Source organism: Leptodactylus fuscus, chromosome 4, assembly GCF_031893055.1.
Source record: "Leptodactylus fuscus isolate aLepFus1 chromosome 4, aLepFus1.hap2, whole genome shotgun sequence".
Classification (NCBI taxonomy): Eukaryota; Metazoa; Chordata; class Amphibia; order Anura; family Leptodactylidae; genus Leptodactylus; species Leptodactylus fuscus.
In genome coordinates, this window is record NC_134268.1 from 67,024,374 (window position 1) to 67,046,685 (window position 22,312).

Here is a 22,312-nt window from a genome sequence, read left to right on the forward strand (position 1 = left end):
CACTGTTTAGACTGTGTGTCTTCTGACTAAAGGCCGCACTAATTCAGTATGCATCCTAGAGAAGGCAGGGACTTGGCTCAGTCATATTGTGTTGTTTGTGTGTCCTAAGAAAGCAAACAATAAAGTGACTGCTCAGTCATGTGAAGGAATGGGTCATTTGCTTCTAACGCTTCCCCACGTACACTGTTGTGGTACAGTCCTGGGAGTTTGTTTCGCTATTTGCACCCCTCTGCTGGGACATACCAAGTCTGTGAGCGTTGTTCACTGCCCAGAGCATTGTGGGATCGCTGCACAGTGGAACATCTCATTGCTCACTACGGGGGGTTATTTCTTTTGCAAATTAAGAATTGTGTGTGTTTTTGACCTTGTATTAATTTCCTCTACAAATACTGGAAATATAAAATTTATAATACACATTATGTGGGATTGAAACTGTGTGTACGCGGTCTCTGTTTGTAGTTTAGTTCTGGAAATGTTTCCTATACCCCTGACGTAATGGGGAATTGGTTGAGTCCAGGAGCGTGGTACAGTCTACGCGCGGTGAGGGTGTTCTGCAGCTCCAGCCGTTGTACTTTCAGTGAGGCCTCCGGTTTCCGGTGTCGGTACTTCCTTGTTTCTTCCCTCAGCCTGTGTTCTGCCTGAGCTCTCCAGCAACATGTCGGTGGCGTTTGCAGCTCCCAGGCAGCGGGGGAAGGGCGAGATCACTCCCGCCGCCATACAGAAGGTAACACAAAAGGCACAGTCTCTCAGGGTTACTTACTGGCAGGGGTAGAGTCTGCTACAATGGCTTCATGTCATGGTCACTGGCTGGGTACTATTAGGAAGAACTAGAGGGTCAGCTGTGCCTCACATGTGCCCAGGACTGGTACTATAGATGATACAATAGTACACAGGTCATCTGCCGGCCATAGACCTACTGTATATATTACAGTCAGTGGGACCCTTAACAGTGATGTCTGACATCGCATGGTATTCGTGCCTTCATCACAGCTAATCTCTACAAATTTCTTGGACTTCTTTGTGACTGTTGTGTCATAGCTGTGCCCACATTGCTGTACGTACACTCATTGGCTGATGAACACATCAATTCTCTCCAAACTTAGTCTGCATGGCAAGTGTTGTGGCCAAAGTCACTGTGTAGCCCTATTAGGTTAAGGCCCCGCGTTACGGGAACACCACATTTTTTTGCTGCGGCCAAAGTCAAGATTGGATGTAACAGAAGGGGAATGTCTAAGATCTTCCTTTATATTTCCCGTTCCTTTATAAGTCTCTCCTGACTTTGGATTAAAAGGGAAAAAAAAGGTAACAAAATAATGTTGCGTTTCTGCAACGTCGTCCCTTAGACCGGGGCCTGATGTTGTGTAAAAGCCTCGACAAAGGCCCGACTATTTCTAGCGAATCCCATCCACGCAGTGCACACTTTGCAGAAATATACGTTCAGTGAAGATGTTTCGGTTTCCAAAACTGCTGTGGCATTTTCAGTTATACCTACGGAAATGCCGGCGGCTTCCCTATAGATATAATTCAGGCAAGAAACTTCTGTGGACTTTCTGTGAAAAGCGCTGCAGGAAAAAACCGCAATGCTTTTTCACTGTGGTTCCTAGCCTTAGGCTAATGCACTACGGGACTTCCCGCTGCGGGACAAACCACGGTGGCAACGCGTCTTGGTTCTTCCCGCAGCACTTTAAATACATTTTGCTGAGTTTTTCTGCGCGGACTTTCTGTTACAGCTATACCTATGCGGAAACCACCGGCGTTCCCCTAGGTATAATTAACATGCTGGGATTTCCAAAACTGCGGTGTGTCGCACCGTGTTTTTTACTGCAAAGTGGGCATGGGATTTGCTAGAATCTCATCCACTTTGCCCATACTGTAAAAAAACCTTTTTTTTCAGAAGTTAATATTAATGATTTATCCTTTAACGAAAACATTTCAGCAACTCCAGTTTTTTGCATGTAACAGATGCCACAACACTGACTTCAGAACTGTTGGATTTTTTTTCTGTAGCCTCCAATGTACCTGAGAAGTCAGTGCTGTTCCTTTCATTGCTTGATATGCTAATTTGACTCTCTGAAGTCAAGTGGGTGGTGTCATGCAGGAGTAGGCAAGGTGGTGTCACTCAGTTCTCCAATCAGAAGCAGGCCATGTAACAGTTTAAGGCCCGTTCACACGGGCACAGAGGGGGCAGATTATGGCACAGAATCCACGTCATAATCTGCCCCCTCACAATGGTGGTCTATGGAGACTGCTAGCGTTCGTTTTTCCGCTAGTGTTTTTTTTCTGCTAGCGGAAAAAAAGAAGCGACATGATCTTTCTTGAGGCGGATTCCGCCTCAGTAAGTCAATACAAGTGAATGGGAGGTGGAAACCATGTCGCGTTTTTTTACGGTCCATTCACTGTCTGGGAGGGAAAAACCGCCTGGCGTTTTCTGAAGCGGTTTTTAACAAAAACCGCTCCAAAAAACACCTCAAGGTCCAAAAACCGCTGCCTAATTTGGAACGTTTTTTTTCTGGACCAAATTACGCAACACGTAATTCACGTGTGTACTTAGCCTTATGACGCCCATAAAGAGTTAAAGGGGTATTTCCACGTCACATACTCACCAGTTTTCGTTTCTGTAAATTCTTCTTTCTTCCGGCTTTGTTGCGTCATTTGTGGGCGGGGTTACATATGCAAAGCCAGCGGCGAGATGCCGCTGGCCCTGCGTGCACGCTCATAGTGAGACTAGTGTAGCCTTCACAGTACGACTACAGACCCGGCATCCGCTGTAATAGAGAGGCGGATGCTAGGGACTGTTAGACGCCGGCACAGGTGCCAGCAACATCGCTATGCTTCTGCCCTGCATGAAGCCAGCAGAGGCAGAAGCGATGCTGTTATTCTGCTCCCCCGCCCCCCCCCCCCTCCCCCTCCCCTCTGGAATAGCAGCATCGCTCCTGCCACTGCTAGCTTCATGCAGGGCAGAAGCATAGCGATGTTGCTGGCGTCTACACTCCCCGGCATCGCTGTAATAGAGAGGCAGATGCCGGGGAGTGTAGACGCCGGCACAGTCTGTATTGGTGGTCCCTTCCCCCCAAAGGGTAAACTACCCTCCCCCTCCCTCCAGGCTCGCTCCCGTGCACATAGCCCCTCCTCCCTCCCCCCTCAGAGCAGCAGATACATCACTTGACTGATGACCAGATAAGTCAAGGGATGTGTCAAAAAAAAAAAAAAAAAAGAATAAAGTAAGATAGTGGACAAACAAAAGCAGTTTTGCTGAAGCAATGTATTTAGGAAAAGTCTTACATTCACATTAACAAGCAGTATAGATAGGATCCTTGTGATGGGACAACCCCTTTAAAGGGAGCCTGTCACCATTACCCACATATAGATTGGTTAGTGTCGCTTGAATCAAATTGTGTTTTCTGCTAGTGAATTGGTGCTGAGATATTGTTTTTGTTCATATGCAAATTAGATGTAGGGAGAAATGAAGGCATGGTCAGTGCACCAAGGAGATAAGCAGTAACACCGTAATTGTTCCAAAGAGGTCATTTGCATATTGACAAAAAAAAGTCTATATCTCTTGGAACAAGGGGAAAATTCTGTTATGTCAAAGTCACCTAATTCAGTCTGTGTGGCTTAGTTCTGGAGACAGATTCCTTTTTAAATGAATGAATTGCAGGATCACCCCAATATGGTCCAGCGGACCAGGGTTGATGGCTGTATATGGGGTATCCTGACCAGGACTTTGGGGCAGTTATTTTGTGAGCTGCTGGCTGTCTGCTTCTGTTACCCAGCAAGTATGAGTTGGTGTTCTCTGCAGTAGCTGACAGCCTACATTCCTGTTCAGCAGCATGCCATAGTGGGAAACTTTTATTTTTTTTTTCCCTCTAATGCTGCTCAGCCGTTCTCTCCTATGTATGTGTTGGCATTAAACATCTGACCAATGTGATAAATCATCCTTTCAAAAGTTGAGATTGAGGGCAACATGGTGGCTCAGTGGTTAGCACTGCAGCCTTGCAGCTCTGGAGTCCTTTGTTCAAACCCCACCAGGAACAACATCTGCAAGGAGTTTGTATGTTCTCCCCTTGTTTGCGTCCCATTCTACAAAGACATACTTAAATGGAAAAAAAAATGTACATTGTGATCCCTATATGGGGCTCACAAACTACATTTAATAAAAAAAAAAAAAAAAAAAAAGTTTAGATCTGCAGGGTCTTGCTGGGCAATGAGTTCTCTGGCCTTTATAAGCCTTCATTTATAGTTTCTGATCAGTGTTTCTACAGCTTGTAGCACCATTATGGCTGCAGCATGTTTTACTATTCTCCCTGAAGCAGGGGGCATGTACATTAAGGAGCAGTCATATCCTTCATTACTACTACTGGTTCCTTCGCATGTAGTTCTGCCAGAAGTAATTGAAAAAAGCAAACAAATAGCTTAGAGTAGCCCAAGTGAACTTTATATAGAAGAACCATTTTCACTGGATTGCAAATACGGGGCATTATGCAGCAAATAAGATCCCTGAAGTAGAAGAGAAATCTGAGCACAATGAAGAAATCTGCTTCGGTTCTGCTGACTGTTCTGAAGCCGGCCGGCCACCATTACCACAGTGTCTCCACTCTATTGCACATTGGGGGCCCAAAGCTAATACCTGCAATTTTTTAAGGGGTTATAAAAAAAAAAAAAAAAAACCTCAAAAACTTTATACATTTGGTATCCACCGAATCATACCAACCCAAGACATGTCATTTTGGCTGCAAGTCTATAAGAAAAACGCATAAGTGTAGTGTTTCTCCATTTCCACCCCATTCTGAGTTCTTCAGTACAGTACAATTTGTCAATCTAAATGAATCAAATTTGATTTAAATTTAAAAATGAAAATCGAAAAATGCGTGCAGTGGACAGGGGTTAAACCAGTAATATTTTCTCTCTCTCTCCAGTCCAGCTTTAATAACTTTTTATATTTTATTTCAATGTTGCTTTACAAGACCTTTTTGATCAGTTTTTGTAACTTTGTTTTCTGAGAGGTGAGATGAACAAAAAGCATCAATTCTGGTATCTAAATTGTATTGTTTATGGTGTTTATCATGTAGGATAAATAACATACTAATTTCATTTTAGTTTGCTACAGATGTGGTGATATCAATTGTTTGTTTGTTTTATCTTCTTTCATTAACAAGGGAAATAAAAAGCTTGTTTACGTTTTATCTGTCATAAAAACTTAGGTGCTGCAGTGACCATTGACAACAGCTTAGGCTAAGTTCACATCTGTGCCGCAGAAACCACCAAAAAACAGCAGAGAGAAAAGTCCTGCATGGATGACTTCTCTCTACCAGTTTGTTTTGAAACGGCGGACCGCATTATAGTCAATGGGGTCTGCCAGTGTCAGTGTGTAACTGCTAAAACTGTGATCCGGCGGACCTGAACTACAGAGCGGCACAGATGTGAATCTAGTCATATTAGGGGATAAATGGCAAGTGTGCTTTTTTAATTGCTAATGGGGGTGAAGTCATGAGCCAAAGTCCCCAATTCCCCCTCCCATGGGGCCATCTGAAGTGACAGGGCAACAATATAATTCTTCTTCTTTCCCTGCACACCAGTTAAAGTGAAAGCTGCGAGTAGATGCAGCTCAATTGTAGACCAATGATATCTCGGTGGATTACAGACATGGCTATAGGCTTTAGAACAAGACGGAGATCGCAACTGTAGACCGGGCGGCTCCGGGGTTAGAGCAGTTTAAATGTACCGCAGTCTCCTGCTTGTGGTAAACTGATGTATTTTGCTCAGACCCCTAGTGGTGAGTGTTCAAAACTGTGTGGGTGGGGTTCAAATGAGTAATTCCCATCTCCCCCCCCCCCCCCTTTCCTATTCATCCAAGTGCATATCAATTACTGATTTTTCTTGTATTTTGTTCACAGATGTTGGATGAGAATAATCATCTAATTCAGTGTATTATGGATTATCAGAACAAGGGAAAGACCTCTGAATGTTCACAGTAAGTAATAAAGAAACCGGCTATAGTTTTAGCTGTTCAAACCTGACAAGCGTGATCCTTGTCCATATGAACTATTTAGTGGGCACTACAGGATGTTTTCATCAGTTGACCATCTAATGTGGTGGTACTTCCCGTCTGTTCTTTGGAGTTGAGGACAAGGCAGATTGATTTTTTTTTTTTTTTTAAGTAGCCCTGACACTTTTTGTTCTCTACCTTGGCCACGAGCATCTGGCAGTATGTTCTTCCTCTCCCTATTTAGCCAAACACATGTTTATTGGGGGAACATTAAGTGACAGATACTTCTGTTGAGTGAGCAGATGGGAGCACCCCTGTCTTATTCAGCTGAGCACTGAGGGTTCCTACAACTCTTGCATGACATTTAATACCTTGGATTTACTAAAATATAACAATGTCTATCAGCTTTGTATGCTTGCATAAAAATTGTTGAGAGGTTTTCCAAGATCCTTTAATAGTGAACCAAAGAGAGTGAATGGTAAAAAAGTTACCTCCTATGTGACCTTCTATGGATCTTAATATCCCCAGCTTCCATGCGTTATACGAGCTTGCTCATCCATAAATATACAGATATCAACTAGACCCATGGGATGGGGTAAAGAAATGCAGGATTTCACAGACAAAACTTAATAAAGTATATTACATATTTCAGGGCTGGCTCCAGGTTTTTATGGGCCCTTGGGCGACAGAGCCTCAGTGGGCCCCGTTGTAAAGGAGGCGGGGGAGTCGAGACACTGTGCGTCGCAGATGAAGCGAGTGACGTCATGCAGGAGTGTGGCGTCACCAACGCCATACCTCCCAATTTTTAAAGAGTAGAAAGAGGGGCAAAATGTGCGGTGTGCTCTGCGCGCCGCGGCAAATTTGGCTCCACCCACTTTTGTTGATTCCACCCATTCTCATTCATTTATCATGTGCTCCCACACAGTATAATCCTCCTACAGTCACCCGTAAATTATATGCCCCCCTCCATCTCTCCCAAAGTTTCATATACACCCTTCCTCTGCCCCCAGTTTCATGTCCCCCCCTCCATCTCTGTCCCCAGTTTCATCACGTTCTCCCCCTTCATCTGCCCACAGTTTCATGTCCCCTGTCTCTGCCCCAGTGTCATGCTGTCCCCCCCCCCCCCCCCATCCCTTCATTTGCCCCCTCAGTTTCATTGGGCCCCCTCCATCTCTGTCCCCAGTTTCATGCTGTTCTCTCCCCACCCCTTCATCTTCCCCAGTGTCATGCTGTCCCCCCCCCCCTCCCCTTCATTTGCCCCCCAGTTTCATGGGCCCCCTTCATTATGTTCCACCTTTATATTTAATACTAAACAAACACTTACACTCACCTTCCATCACGTCATCTTCCCCGACGCTCCTCTCTCACTCCAGTCACATACGCGATTAAAGCAGGAGCTGTGAGTTCAGCTCCTGCTTAGCTGCGGCCCGGCTTGTGTGTGTAGACACGATGTGATGACGTCATCGCACCTGCACACGCAAGCCGGGCCGGAGCTTTAAAGCAGGAGCTGAACTCACAGCTCCTGCTTTAATCGCCTACGTATTCAGCTCATCGGCGGACGCACGCCGATGAGCTGAAATCGTGACAGGCAAGTGCTGGGGCGGGCAAGTGTCGGGGGGGCCCCCAGAGGCTCTGTGGGCCCCGGCACTTGCCCGACTATGCCGTGCGCTGACGCCGGCCCTGACATATTTATTAATAATGCAAATGCTGCCAGAAAATCAGAAGTAGTTGTAAAGTTTAGTCAGGGTAGATTCACACTACCGTTATTCAATGTCCGCTGCTCTCATCCATCACAGGAGCAACAGACATTAAAAGTCAGATGCAGGCGGAGCCCCCTGCTTTCACCCCATTGTAAGAAACATGGCCGGGGCCCCATGAAGTGTAAACACCATGGACAGGCCATGGCGAAAGTGCCACAAGTAAAATGTGGTGTTTTACACTTACTGCAAGGTGGGTGGGATTCAAGCGAGTCTCATCCTTATCTGGTGAAAAAATACGAAAAATACACAAAGCGGACATGCAGCGATTTCCAAAGCAGTTGTAGTTTTGGAATTTGCCTCATGTCATTTATAGATACGGAAATGTCATTGGTTTCCCTGTAGATATAATGGAAGCAGTAAGTCTGCAGAGGAAGCCTCCTCAGACTTTCCTGTGAAAAACGTGGTGGGAAAAATCGCAATGTATTGCCGCCACAGTTTTTCCCCCCAGCACTTTTTTGCTGCGGCCTGATATGTGGGAATTTAGCTGATAAAGGTTTTTTTTCCCTAATGTTCCCTAAAGTGTTTTCTAATGGAAGAAAATGTCTTGCATGGAAGATGGCTCCTGTCATGTTGTTTACAGTAGTGTGAATGGGAGCGAACACAAACAAAAGAGGCTCGGTCTGTGTCCATTACCCTACTACCGTTAATTTCTGTTGCTGTCTCCCTATGACGGGTGACTAATAAAGTTTACGGGTATGATCACAAAACTGTTAAGTGCTGCACTCCCTGTGTCGCTGGAAATGTTCCTCCTGCTCCAGTGATGAAGTGCTATCCTGTCAGTTTCTGACCCCTGTCCTGGTGCAGATGCTTTATTTTAACTTGTCTCTCTTTTTTTTTTTTTTTTTTTTTTTTTTTTTTTTAAATAGTTCCTAATAATAAGGCTATAAATAGTGATTTGTTTAATATTTTGATGTGTTTAACAGTCTTTACTTTTTACAGGTATCAACAGATGTTGCACACAAATCTGGTTTACTTGGCAACCATAGCAGACTCAAATCAGAATATGCAACCTTTATTACCAGCAGTAAGTAGAGAATCCTTATATTCTAGATCTGTGATTTGTTTTTTGTTTTGTTTTTTGTTTTGTTTTTTTCATGTAAGGGCTAGTTCACACTGTGTACGGTGGGGTGGATTTTGGCACAGAGAGTGACGCGGGGAGCCGCTTCAGTCTCGGGTCAAAACACGACTGTCGCGGCTACCAACAGTCACTGCTTCCTCCCCCTGGAGTCGGCTCAAATGAATGGGCCGACTCCGGAGGTTGCTGCCGCCAGAATCCACCTGAAGAAAGGGCAGCTTGCTTTTTTTATTTTTCCGCTAGCGGTGACAAGAACTCTAGCGGTCTCCATAGACCACCATTGTGAGAGGGACGGATTATGACGTGGATTATGCGCCATGATCTGCCCCCCTCTGTGCCTGTGTGAACGGGCCCTAATTATTTTTTTTTCTTTCTTTTTTCACTGCCTTAAAGGGAATCTCATCAGGTTTGGAGCCACTAAACCACCAGCATTGTTAAGAAGCTGGGTTTACCATCACAAATTTGACTACATCCAAACATTATTTTGAAAACTAGCCTCATTTTCTGAAGATTGTAGAAATATACAGTTCTTTTCTCGTTCAGGAGCTATGCTTTATTCATATCAATACTGTTGAGTCCTTCATTGTAATGTCTTAGATGCATGCAGATCCTTACACACTAATCTGATGTCCATCGCAAACAACATAGTTGCCAGTCTTCACCCACCAGCTTGAGGAGAACTGAGAATCGGAGAGACAGTCTGCAGCAGAGAAAACTGCTATAAATGCAGAACACTAGTAATACTTCTCATGTGCACAAATGGGAGCTCATTCTGAAAAAGTTGGCAATCCTGTTAGAAGTAACACAGGTTAGGCAACACTTCTGCACGGGGCTTTCTGTTGTTCTAGTCCTTTATAGGACCAGTACAAAGGACAGATGGAGCACTGAAATAGAAGAGACGTATATGGAGCCCACTGGATTCTGTTGACTATAATGGGTCCATGAGGTGGCTGATATATTTTTAAACCGAAAGCAGTAGGTGAAATATCTGTGCGTGCAGGACTTTCCCATCTGCAGATTTCAGACGGACACTACAATGGAGTACCCTAGGGAGTCTCTGATGTAGATGTGAGCTTGGATTTAGTTTTAAACTTCTGATTTTATGTCCATTGTTCTGTTCCTTTGATGAATATCCAGCATAAACAGTGTAGTAAAACTAGTCTAATATAGTAGTATATTATACATATTATATATTATACAGGTAGTATAGGTTATAGTAGAAAATGAGGAAGACTGCACTTCCCCTATACTAGCCTATTGGTTATGCTGTAGTCTGAAGTAACCTTAAAGAGGATCTTTCATGTCCTTATGAATGTGTGGTTATATATACTGCTAGAAAACTGACTGAATTTAGTGCACTGTTGGCTTTCCCGGTACGTGCCTGGGAAATTAGCACCTATATTTCCACACTGTCAGAAGGGCGTTCCTCATAGCTCAGAGTCATTGCTGGGCTGTGACTTTACTCTAACATAGCCTTGTACTGTCAGAGGGCACGTTCCTTCCCACCCATCGATGATACTGAGCTATGAGGAACGACCTTCTGACAGTGGGGAGATATTGTTGTTGAAATTAATGGTTGCAATTGCTCCAGAACTGTGGCACATACTGGGAAAGCAGACGGTGTGCTGAATAAAGCAGACCCTTGACTTCCTAGTGGTATATAGAGCAGCATGTTCATGGGGACATGAAAGGTCCTCTTTAATCCTGTTACTCTTGTCTGCCATGAGTTATTCTATTCTGTGCAGATATATCCTAAGATCTGGAGGCATTCATTGGACTACACTTGCACCCCTGTAAGAGCTAGTTCACACGGGGCAGCTGGGGTGGATTTTGTCACTGGGAGTGACGCGGGGAGCCGCGTCACTCTTGGGTCAAAACCCGCCAGCCATGACCGTCACGGCCGCAGCTTCCCCCTCTGGAGTTGGCTCAAATGAATGGGCTGACGTCTGGAGGTTGCTGCCGTCAGGCGGAAGCGGCTTCCGCCTGAAGAAAGGGCAGCTCGCTTTTTCTTTTTTTTCCGCTATCGGCAACATGCAGATGACTGAAAAAAGAACACTAGTGGTCTCCATAGACCACCATTGTATAGAGGCGGATTTGGAGGTGAAATCCGCTGTCAAAATCTGCCTCCTTGCCAACGTGTGAACTAGCCCTTAAATATGAAAATGTTTGGCTGATTATTTTTATCTACCTCTATCAGGTAGTTCAATGGTTTATTGATGGTGGGATCAGACATGCAAGAGACCATGTTTAATGTACTAGTGTTATCCCTTGTCTTTGTGAAACGACGGTACAATGCAACAAATGTAGTAAGAATAATATGTTAGAACAGAATGCAGAGGGTGTTTGTTTAGTAAGTTTTGCAGCCAGTCTAGGAGAATGACACAGCAGACCTATGTACATACAATAAGGGTCATTATTTTGAGGATCTTGATTTTCTTAGACACTGCCAGCTATCGCAGTCTCTTTACGCTAGGTTCACACCTGCGTTCTGGTCTCCGTTCTGTGCTTTCCGTCTACTACATGCAAGAAGACGGAAAGCACAGACCGGGTCCGGCCGTGAGTGGCGGTGAGCGTTTTATGTTCTCTGCCGCGAAACCGTTTTTTTAAAATCCGGACACAGAGTACTGCATGTCCAACTCTGTGTCCGGATTTAAAAACCCGGTTTCGCGGCGGAGCGCATAAAACGCTCACGGTCGGACAGGTTTCAGTCTCCTGCTCTGTTTTATGCAGGAAACGGAAACCTGCATAACGGAGTGCTGGGCTCAGATGTGAACGAGCCCTTAGTCGTACTGCTTTTTTCTCTATGTACACGATGTAAATGGTGCACATCTCACCCTATTTGTGCAAAATATCAGGAGCATTTAGTTTGATAAAGGTAACTGACTATACGGCCAGAGTAGTTGAGGTTGGTGTAAAGATTACAGCGGTGCTGCAGCTCAGTCATAGTCTCATAGTCAGCTTATATTACACTCCTTCCAAGTAATATATATTGTTTGACACTACCAAGGGTTCTGGTCATGTCTTTTTATTTATTGAAATGTTTTCTATGCAGACACACAAACCGTTAAATTCCCTGTTAGGTTAAAGGGGCGTTCACACTACTGTTGTTGGTGTTTGTCGCTAGCATCAGTCAGTAAATGTTAACAGTGAACACGAACTGGTCTGTTAAAAACCTGCCACACTTACATCTCTTAGGCTGGGTTCACACTACTGCTGTCCCCTGTCCAGTTTTCCCCTATTTAAGATGGCATTTAGCTTTATTCCCTGCATTATTACCCAGAGTCCAGCATGCGGTCCCTTGTAACTGGACATTGCTATATGTGCCCTGCGGTTCTGATACGCTTCCTCCAAATGTGGATGAGTAAACTGAGATAATATACATATCTTTCATCAGCTCCTTTATAGTCACATTGGTTTTATTATCCATTGCTTGTAGCCATGCACTAAATCTCTTGTAAATCTGCTTTAGCTCCCCACACAGAATATGCCTATGGGTCCAGCAGGGATGAATCAGAGTGGCCCTCCACAGCCACCACGCTCACACAACATGCCTTCAGAAGGAATGGTAGGAGGGGGCCCGCCTGCACCACACATGCAGAACCAGATGAACGGCCAGATGCCTGGTAAGCATCCCTTCTCTAAGGTATTAACACCAATGTTGCTTAGCAACCAATGGACGTGAGGGCTCAGGGGATACTAGATTGTTGATGACAAAACTGCCTGGAATACCCTGGAGTGCGAGCTCTCTTACAGTTTGTTAGCTCCAGAGCTACGTGACCTGTATTCACTGCTTATCTGTCTGCCCTTGGGCTTTGATGTGGCTGACACACAGCATTGCTGTGATGAGCAGAACTGTCTAAATTTAGTCTGTGTGTAACCACACGGTACAGCTGGCTCTCCAAAGCTTTTTGACGAGAGATTGGCCATTGGCTCCGCAAATGTAAATCCCTTTATGAGAGCAAAGGTACGGCTTTATTGCTCCTGTCACCCTTTCACTGCCAGATCGTAATTTTATGCTTGCATAATGTGTGTCTTGTAATAAAGGAATATGTGCTACATCTTCTTTTTCTTGTGTATACTAGAAGTCCGGTTGGTTTTATTTAGTTCTGATGTGTGTGTATGTGTGTGTATATATATATATATATATATATATATATATATATATATATATATATATGTATATAATCACCAATGACATGAAAATTTTGATTTTAAGAGAGAATTTTAAATCCAAGAAGAACAGACGGATCAACATTTTATATATATATATATATATATATATATATATATATATATATATATATATATATATATATGGATTTATAATATAACATTTCTGAAATGTACTTACTACAGTATCACCTAATGATGATGGAATATGATAAAGTGCAGCCCTTAAGTCTCAATTTCTTTTTTTTTACCTTTGTTTTGTTTTAAAGGGCCAAACCATATGCCTATGCAAGGACCAGGACCTAATCAGCATAACCTGTCCAATAGCTCGATGCCTATGCCTTCTACTAATCATGGTTCCATGGGAGGTTATAACCACTCTGTGCCATCTTCACAAAGTATGCCGGTCCAAAATCAGATGGGTATGAATCAAGGCCAGTCAATGGGCAACTACGGGCCCAGGCCAAGCATGAACATGCAGCCCAATCAAGGTAACTAAACTGCTTCTCATTTGGTGGTGCCGTGGTTACTTGTGTAAGAAATTATTAGGATTTTTACTAATTAAAATGTCAGAAGTTGGTTACATCAATTTGTGTTGGCAATGACCTGCTGAAGTCTATATTTTTTGGGGGGGGGAGGTGAGGAGGTCTTAACATGTAATTCTGTAGGAGTAACTGTAAGGTAGCAGACACATAGCTGAGGAAAGCTCAAGTAAATGTAATGAAGGAGGTTCAGGGAAACTAGAATCCAAATCCAGGTTACGATGCCAAAAGGACCCCTGACATACGGTAGAAAAAGGACAAATCTAACCACAGTCAGAAAAGCTGCTTGTTTATAACTAACATCCTGTAAGCAACAACTCAAGCAGCTAGTCAAACATAGTACATAGACTCTCCTTACACTTTGTATGCTGTGAGAAACTGTAGACTCCTCTCAGTTCATTGTAAAGCTATGTAGAGGCTGTGAAGAGAGGTCTGCCCCTGCACCCGCTTTGTTCCCATCTTGAGTTTTCTGGTTTCTAAAGATGGACCCTCCGTAGTAACAGACAATGAATAGGGAAATGGCAAGAAAGGAGATGCCGCAAGCTAGTGCTAGTTTTAGGTTAAGTCCCAAGTTGTGGAAAGATAGTAGTTGTTTTTTTGTTTTTTTTGTTACAGATTTTGCAGAGGTTTTTTTGTTCCAAAGCAGAGACTGGCTGCAAAAGGAATATATATAAATGCTTATACTTGTACCTTCTACTCAATCCACTCCTTACTTTGGCTCAAAAAAATCTGCAACAAAGATAAGCTGCATTTCCACGACATGCAGTTTTGGAGCTCTCATCATGTCCGTTATACCTACAGAAATGACGGTGGTTTCCCGATGGGTATAATGGAAGCAGAATTCCACAGAGGTTTCCTCTGCAGACTATCTGTGAAAAGTGTTGTGGGAAAAACTGTGGTGCATTAGTGTTGCAGTTTTTCCCATAGCGCTTTTTTGCTGCATCGTGCCAATGGTGAGGTCTTGGCTTTTTGAGAGGTTTTTCAGCCAGAAAACCAGCAACATTTAAAATAAATAAATAAAAACATTACATTTTGGTCCAGAATCGCCTTGAGTTAGTCAACATTAAAGCCTTGTCATTGCAGGGATAACATATATAGGTATAGCCTGCAGCAGTAATTGGCATGCCGCAGATATAAAACAGACAGTGCAGGTCACTTTGCGTACATATAGCACGAGGATCCAATACAAACTTTTTTTTGTCTCAATGTTTTTCTAAAAATGGCAACCCCTTTTCAGGTGCCTGTAGTTGATTTCCATTGAGTACAATAGCATGCAAAATTCATGCATACTTCTTGTAGGAAAGGCACCAAAATCTTTGTTGGAAAATAGCTGTGTGAGTTGAAAACACAGCGTTTTCCATATTTCTGTCTTGGCACATAACTGTTTTTTTGTTTTTCAGGTCCTATGATGCATCAGCAGCCTCCCTCACAGCAATATAACATGCCTCAGGGCAGTGGACAGCATTATCAGGGGCAGCAGCCGCCTATGGGAATGATGGGCCAGGTTAATCAAGGGAATCACATGATGGGTCAAAGGCAAATTCCACCTTACAGACCACCTCAGCAAGGTAAAAATGGCAAATAAGATGCTATATAGCAAAAGCATATTTCCTAGTCCTTCTCAAATCGATATTCTGTAACTTTATTAATGCGGCCCCCACCAGTTGCAATACTGACAGTACCAAGGAGGTCTCTCCTGCTTAGTCACGCTCCCTGACACCCACGTTGCAGAGAATGGCAAAACTGCATTTAAGAGGCTACATTGTAGCTCTGTGAGTGTCATAGAGTTAAATTCCGATACATCTGCAGTCCCTGGTTACAACTGCATCCCTTTATTTCTAAGGATCTGTAGGGGGTCTTAGCTGTCAGACTTCCACTGAGGAAGCGATGGCATACCCTAGTGATATGCCATATTTCCTATGGTGGGGAAATCCCTGTTAAATTAGGTTATATATGGTGACCTTCCACCCTGATTTAACTTGGTCTGCCTATCAGCAGGAATCAAGATCCTTGGACAGAATGAAGCACTTCTGGAGGGTACTGTAGCTATATGTCAATTGCCAAATTTGAAGTCTGTCCTGGTAATACATTTGTAAAGCATATCTCCCTGTACCCATCAGTAAATATGGAGGTATCCTAGTAGTCATTTCAACATCTGTTTGGGAAATGCTGTAAACAGAAGCTAAAAACTACTTCAAACAGGAGACCATCTTTTTTTGCATTCTGTTGCTTGTTTTAAAACAAAAGCATTTTTACTGATGAGTGGAGAAAGGAGCATTTTTCTTTTAATAAGATTGTTTCACGTGTGAGATTTTAAGCTCTACTGTAAGTGTTGAGAATTTTTCTGACTCCTAGGAATTACCGTATTTTCCGGACTATAAGGCGCACATAAAATACTTCGATTTCCTCAGAAATCGAAAGTGCGCCTTATAGTCCGGTGCGCCTTATATAAGGCTTGAAGCGGCGGCACGCGAGGAGTTAAGCGGCGGCCGCCGGCAAAGTCTGCATGTCGCTTCCATACATTGCAATGGGAGCGCGCTATTCAAATAGTATTCGTTCATCTCTAACTATTTGAATAGCGCGCTCTCATTGTAATGTATGGAAGCGGCATGCAGACTTTGCCGGCGGCCGCTGCTTAAAGAGATTCTACTAGAGATGAGCGAGTACTGTTCGGATCAGCCGATCCGAACAGTACTCTCTCAACTCTAGATTCTACCATTAAAAGAACCTCTTCCCCCTAACCACGTCGGAATAGCCTTAAAAGACTATTCGTCTCTTACCTTTCCCATAGCCAGCGCCGCCTTCTCCCTGAGCTGTGTTCGCGCCTTCCGTGTCGTCTTCTTTGGGCCTCATGGATGACGCATGCGCAGTTGGCTCTGGCTGCGAGAGCCTGTTAGAGCCGACTGCGCATGCGTCATCCATGAGGCCCAAAGAAGACAGAGACGGAGCTGCGGAAGAAGGCGGCGCTGGCTATGGTAAAAAGGTAAGGAGATTATTCCGACGTGATCAAGAAGGAAGTTCTTTAACTCCTCGTGTGCCGAGCGCTTCCATTCATTTCAATGGAAGCGTACCATTGAAATGAATAGAAGCGGCTGGCACGCGGGGGGAGAAGCGGCTGGCACGCGGGGGGTTAAGCGGCCGCCGGCAAAGTCTGCCGGCCGCCGCTTTCAATCATATAAGGCGCACCGGACAGCGCTGTGCCTTGTAGTCCGGTGCGCCTTATATATGGACCTAGGCAGGACTATAAGGCGCTCATGGGTAATGCGCCTTATAGTCCGCAAAATACGGTAAGTGAATAAGGGAAGACTTCCCAGGACTGCTGTATTTTACAGTAAAGGCCTTTGCAGCATGCCCTTTATAAAATGACTATGGTAAATGTCTTGGAAGTGCTTAGACTGGCTGACTGTATATTCTTTGAGCCCATTAGTTGGTACACAAATTAGATGCCTTGCTATGGCAGCTTGTAGGTACTCTTATTTAGGCTAAGGCCGTACGTAGTGTTGCACAGCAAAAAAGTGCTGTGGAAAAAAAACAGCGACGCATCACATAGCTGCACAGCAACGTAAATAAACATCTCAAAGGTCTGGTTCTTCAGCAGGAAAGACCCTCATACCAAGGTGTGTTTTGTGGTTTTCTTTTTGTACTCTAAGGCTGGATCCACACAGCGTTTTTTGGTCCGGATTTTGACGAAGAATCCGTGTCAAAATCCAGCCCAAAAAACACCTCCCATTGACATCAATGGGCTTCTTTTTCCCGCGAACGGGAAGTAACCGCACGTGGGAAAAAGTGACGTGCCCTTTCTTGAGGCTGATTCAGCTGTCGACGTCCGCAGTGCGACACTCCCTCCTGACTAGGCCCATTCATTTGGGCCTAATCCGGAGTGGAATGCCATGACTGGATACCGCTGCACTGTATACACTGCTCCGGCATCCAGTCGCGGCTAGCTGTTTTTTTGGACCGGATTCTGAGGCCGGCCTCCGCATCAAGATCCGGTCCAAAAAACCCCCCATGTGAACCCAGCCTAATAAAGGGTATCCTGAGCAGAAGATGTCCACTCTTATTAGCTTCTTACATCTTAATAAGGCTGGTGTCAGACACTTGGTGGGTCTTCTGTTCTGTACTCTCATTGTTTCTGTATAATTCCTGCAATTGCTGAAACTTACAACATCTGCTTTGCGCATTGGTCTTTAGGCACCCTATACACACACTTGATTTATTTTTGTAGACAAGATGGGATGGCTGTAGTATTTAAAGAGGACCTTTCATAGATTTTGGCACAGGCAGTTCTATATACTGCTGGAAAGCTAAATTCAGTGCACTGTCTGCTTTCCCGATCTGTGTCCCGGGTAAAGGGCTATCGGTCCCAGTACCGTAGCTCTTTACAGTCAGAAGGGCGTTTCTGACACTGTCAGGAGCGTCCTTCTCCACAGCAGTGCCTATAGCGCTGTGCTGTGAAACTTGGGAGGAACGCCCCCTCCCTCTTCTTATCAGGAGGGGAGGGAGCGTTCCTCCCCACTCTCACAGTACAGTGCTATAGGCGCTGTTGTGAAGAACGTTCCTGACACACTGTCAGGAATGCCCTTCTGACTGTAAAGAGCTACGGTGCCGGGACCGATAGCTCTTCACCCGGGGCACAGATCAGGAAAGCCGATAGTGCGGTATATATGTGCCAAAATCCATGAAAGGTCCTCTTTAAAAAAAAAAAAAAAGTATATGACTTTTTTTTTTCTTTGCTGCAAAATGGGTCATAAGTAACACTGCAAAACAACGCAGCAGTTTTGGAATGGAAAAAAACAAAAACCTGATTGTCTTAAGGGCTCTTCCACACGGTGGAAAAGTTTTCTGCCATGTGGGTTATTTGGCGTGGCATCCCGCTCCTGATTAAGCCGGAATGAATGGGCCTAAATAGGAGTGTGTCTCGAGCCACGGACGCCACAACTGACTCAGCCGCAGAATCTGCAGCAAGATAGGGCATGTCACTTCTTTTTTTTTTTTGCTACTAGCTAGCGGGGAAAAAAAAGCAGCGAGCAACCCCCATTGAAGTGAATGGGAGCCTTTTTTTGCAGGCAGATTCTGTGTGAAAATCCACCTGCAAAAAAAACTCTGTGTGAACAAACCCCAATTGTTTTTGTAACTATGTTACAAAAGGTTAACACTTGCGCCTGGTATCTGTCCACTGCCAAACTTTTTTTTTTTTTTTTTAAGTTGCAGTTAGCCTGGTATTCTTAGGCTGCCTTCACACGGAGTAACGCCGGCTGCCATTCACAGCCGTACACGCGAGCGTTGCGGAAGTCTCCTGAACACTTCCCTTTCACTTCAATGGGAGCGCTCGTAACGCCGGCTTTATGAGCGCTCCAATTGAAGTGAATGGGAAGTTTTCGGGAGACTTCCGCAGTGCTCGCGTGTACGGCTGTGAATGGCAGCCGGCGTTACTTTGTGTGAAGGCAGCCTTATTGTTTGAATGGAGAAGTCGCCATGCAAGTCCATCTTGGTTTTTCTCTTTTTTTTTTTCCACTCAAAATGCATACCTGCGAATGGTTTTTACAACCTATTGAAATCAATGGTTATTAAAATGAATGTTCAAAATCAGTTTTTGAGGATTTTGAAACTTTCAAAGCTGATTTAATGCAGAGAGCCAAACGCAGATGTGAACCCCGCCTTAAGCATTTTAATAATCGCCTATATGGAACACCCCTGAAGCGTTAGAACCTGAGCTACAATACCAAGATATAATATTGCAGCTCTCATATCTGTAGGCACCCAGCAGAATGTATCCACCCGACTCTTGTCATAGCTCCATCAACTACACATGGCAATATGTGTGAATCTGTGTATTTTGTAGGTCCACCACAACAATACTCAGGCCAAGAAGATTATTATGGAGACCAATACAGTCACGGCAGTCAAGGTCCTCCTGAAGGCATGAATCAGCAATACTACCCTGATGGTAGGTCAATTCTGAAGATTTTAATTTTTTTCTCTCCAAGTTTCCTACACCTCCAAAACATTCTAGAAGCTTCCCTTTACAGCTGGTTCTGGTTTGAACACTGTCTTATAGGGTTAACTGATTATGTACAGGATTAAATATATGGATTTGAGAACTAATAGGAACGTTTTGGAAGTAATTGGATGATACCTTAGGGGGGTTGTCCCATTAAAGACACTTGGGCTTCGTTCCCATGGAGTATCGCGTCTCGCATTCAGACACGTATACATGTAGTGTGAGCGCTCAAAACAGATCCCATTCACTTCAATGTGTGCCGGCTCATTGAAATGGGAGGTTAAAAAGCCTCCCATTGATTTCAATATGTAGTGCCCGTAAGCTGGCACACATTGAAGTGAATGAGATCTGTTTTGAGCGCTCACACTCTGACACGTGTATACATGTCTGAATGGGCGGCGCATTACTCCATGGGAACGGAGCCTTATTCTCTCGGTGGTCTGATTGCTTCCCTGTTTCTCCTAAAATAAACCCTACCCGTAAATAAGCCCTAGCTTGGTTTTGGAGGATTTTGTAGTAGGCTTGAAATATAAGCCCTATTCCAAGAATAAGCCCCAGTCAGTCAGCGCCTCCAGCACTAGGTTATGTCACCTGACATCACAGAGATGGAGAATAGGCATCCAGGACATGAGCCCAGCTACCTCCCACCAGGACAGGGCAAAATCCACTCACCCACTCCTAAGTCCTGCTCCATAGTCCCACCTGCCTTCGGCGAATACTATTCTGTGGGCTTGGCTACCTATGTGACCAGAGATAAGATGCCACCCCTGCTCACTCCCAGACTCAGCCACTCCACTACAGCTCCTCCCTGTTGGTGTAAAGGAGAGAGGGCATGGGGCCACTGCCACACAGTGAATAGAGAGATTGCCATAAGTTAATTTAAGACACACTGACTCTACACCATCAGTTGTGACTAAGTTTAGGGTTGCTAACCCTAACCATTTTACAAGATGTGTTCGTGGCGAATCAGAAAAGTTTCTGATTTCCTCCAGTTCCTGTACCCCTACTATGAACCATAGTCCTTTTTTTTTTTTTTGAGGAAAACATATAACTAACCTGTCTTATTTTCAAAGAAACACAGTATATAGCTCAGTTGCAACGTGTCGATATTGATTCATTCTCTAATGTAAGTGAAAGGGCAATATATCGGTGAAAAAGATCCAGCTCCACTCCAAGGTCTTTTCAAATAAAACTTAGCATTTATTGATGCACTGAATAAAATCCAATCAAAATTGAAGAAACATAAGCACCATTATGGTGTTTCCATATTCATTGTTACAGAAGACGCAACTGACGCGTTTCGAGGATTGTTCCTCTTAGTCGGGCTACGACTAAGAGGAACAATCCTCGAAACGCGTCAGTTGCGTCTTCTGTAACAATGAATATGGAAACACCATAATGGTGCTTATGTTTCTTCAATTTTGATTGGATTTTATTCAGTGCATCAATAAATGCTAAGTTTTATTTGAAAAGACCTTGGAGTGGAGCTGGATCTTTTTCACCGATTTTTTTGCATTTGTGTCCCAAGCCGATGGGGCGTATCCGGGCTTCCTCCAATTTCTAATACTGAAACGGCATCACCGTGGATAGACTTCTCAAGTTATTTAAAGGTCAAGTAAGTAGGCTGTGTTTTCCCCTCTCCTTTTCCCTATTTTTTGAAAGGGCAACATGGCAATCTTTAATCGCACAATGGGAGTTGCAGCCAAATTTGCTGTGTGGCCCTAGCTTGTACCTCCTTGGCCTCCTCCGTTCGCCTAAAATCCCATTTTTTGTCGATATGTAAATGAGTTCTTTCGCAGCACTGGGGGTGTCTGCAATACTGCAAGAGAACTCTCCAGCGCCGCCTCCATCTTCGTCTGGAACAAGGTCTTCACCGCGTCTTCTTTCGGCAGTGTCTTCTAACTTCTAGGCCTAGGGCAAGCCGACTGCGCATGCTCGCGGCCACAAGAAAATGGCCGCTTACAATACTAGGGTTTGAAAGATAGGATCCCTTTAAAGCAGCCTCCATTTTAGCCGAGTGCTGCTGCCTCTTCCGTGCTTATCAAGCAAAGGGCCATACATTGTATAGCGGCTGTGCTTGGTATTGCCTCTCGGCCCCTTTCATTTGATACAGCTTTAGGCTTTTTACATTATACAGTGCCAGCAAAGTGAATGAGAGTTCATCTCATCCATATATTGGGACGAGAGGGAGCTGTGTGGTGGGGTTTTTTATTTTGTTTTTAAATAAATTAAATAAAATGCATTACACTACACGGTACATTAGAAAAGCCTTAGAAAAGATGTGTATGCATAAAGTCTCACATATGCATAGCCATCTTTTTAAAAGAAAAGGCAAATTTAAGACTCTAAAGTACCAGTATAAGTTAGGACAGGATGTTGGTTAAGTGCGCCAAATTTTCTGCACAAGTTCCCTTTAAATCCCTTGATGCTTCAGCCTGGATTCAGTCCACTTTTCCCTCATCGCTCTCTATTGAAGTGATGACATGATGTAAGTATGCGAGTCTTGTGATCTCTGGAATGCTGTACACCGCAGTGTTTTTCCTGAACAGTGTAGGCCCCTTAGATTGGGCCACCACCAATTAAAATTGGATAGCACATTCTTATATTAGGCCGTAAATATTTAGCTTTAGAATACCTCTGTAAGGCTAAGGCCCCACGTGGCATCCAGCAAAAAAAAAAAAAAAACACTGTGGGGGGAAAAACCACGGCAGCAATGTGTCGTGTTATTTTACAGACCTGAGACACGACACAAGCCCTTAAATTGCCAGGCAATATAAG

The 22,312-nt window shown here is 44.1% G+C and overlaps 1 protein-coding gene across 5 annotated transcripts in view; it reads left to right on the plus strand.

Moving 5' to 3' along the window:
* The first annotated feature begins 530 nt into the window (after window positions 1–530).
* SS18 (SS18 subunit of BAF chromatin remodeling complex) overlaps window positions 531–22,312 on the plus strand; it is a 30,890-nt gene continuing 9,108 nt past the window's right edge. For 4 of the 5 annotated variants that reach the window (XM_075270586.1, XM_075270585.1, XM_075270589.1 and 1 more), the window contains exons 1-7: window positions 531–724; window positions 5,895–5,971; window positions 8,686–8,770; window positions 12,291–12,444; window positions 13,261–13,482; window positions 14,934–15,101; window positions 19,376–19,480. In XM_075270586.1, the coding sequence (XP_075126687.1) occupies window positions 656–724; window positions 5,895–5,971; window positions 8,686–8,770; window positions 12,291–12,444; window positions 13,261–13,482; window positions 14,934–15,101; window positions 19,376–19,480 (880 nt within the window). In that variant the 5' untranslated portion in view covers window positions 531–655. The remainder of the gene's footprint in view (window positions 725–5,894; window positions 5,972–8,685; window positions 8,771–12,290; window positions 12,445–13,260; window positions 13,483–14,933; window positions 15,102–19,375; window positions 19,481–22,312) is intronic. The other variant, XM_075270590.1, reaches the window with a different exon arrangement.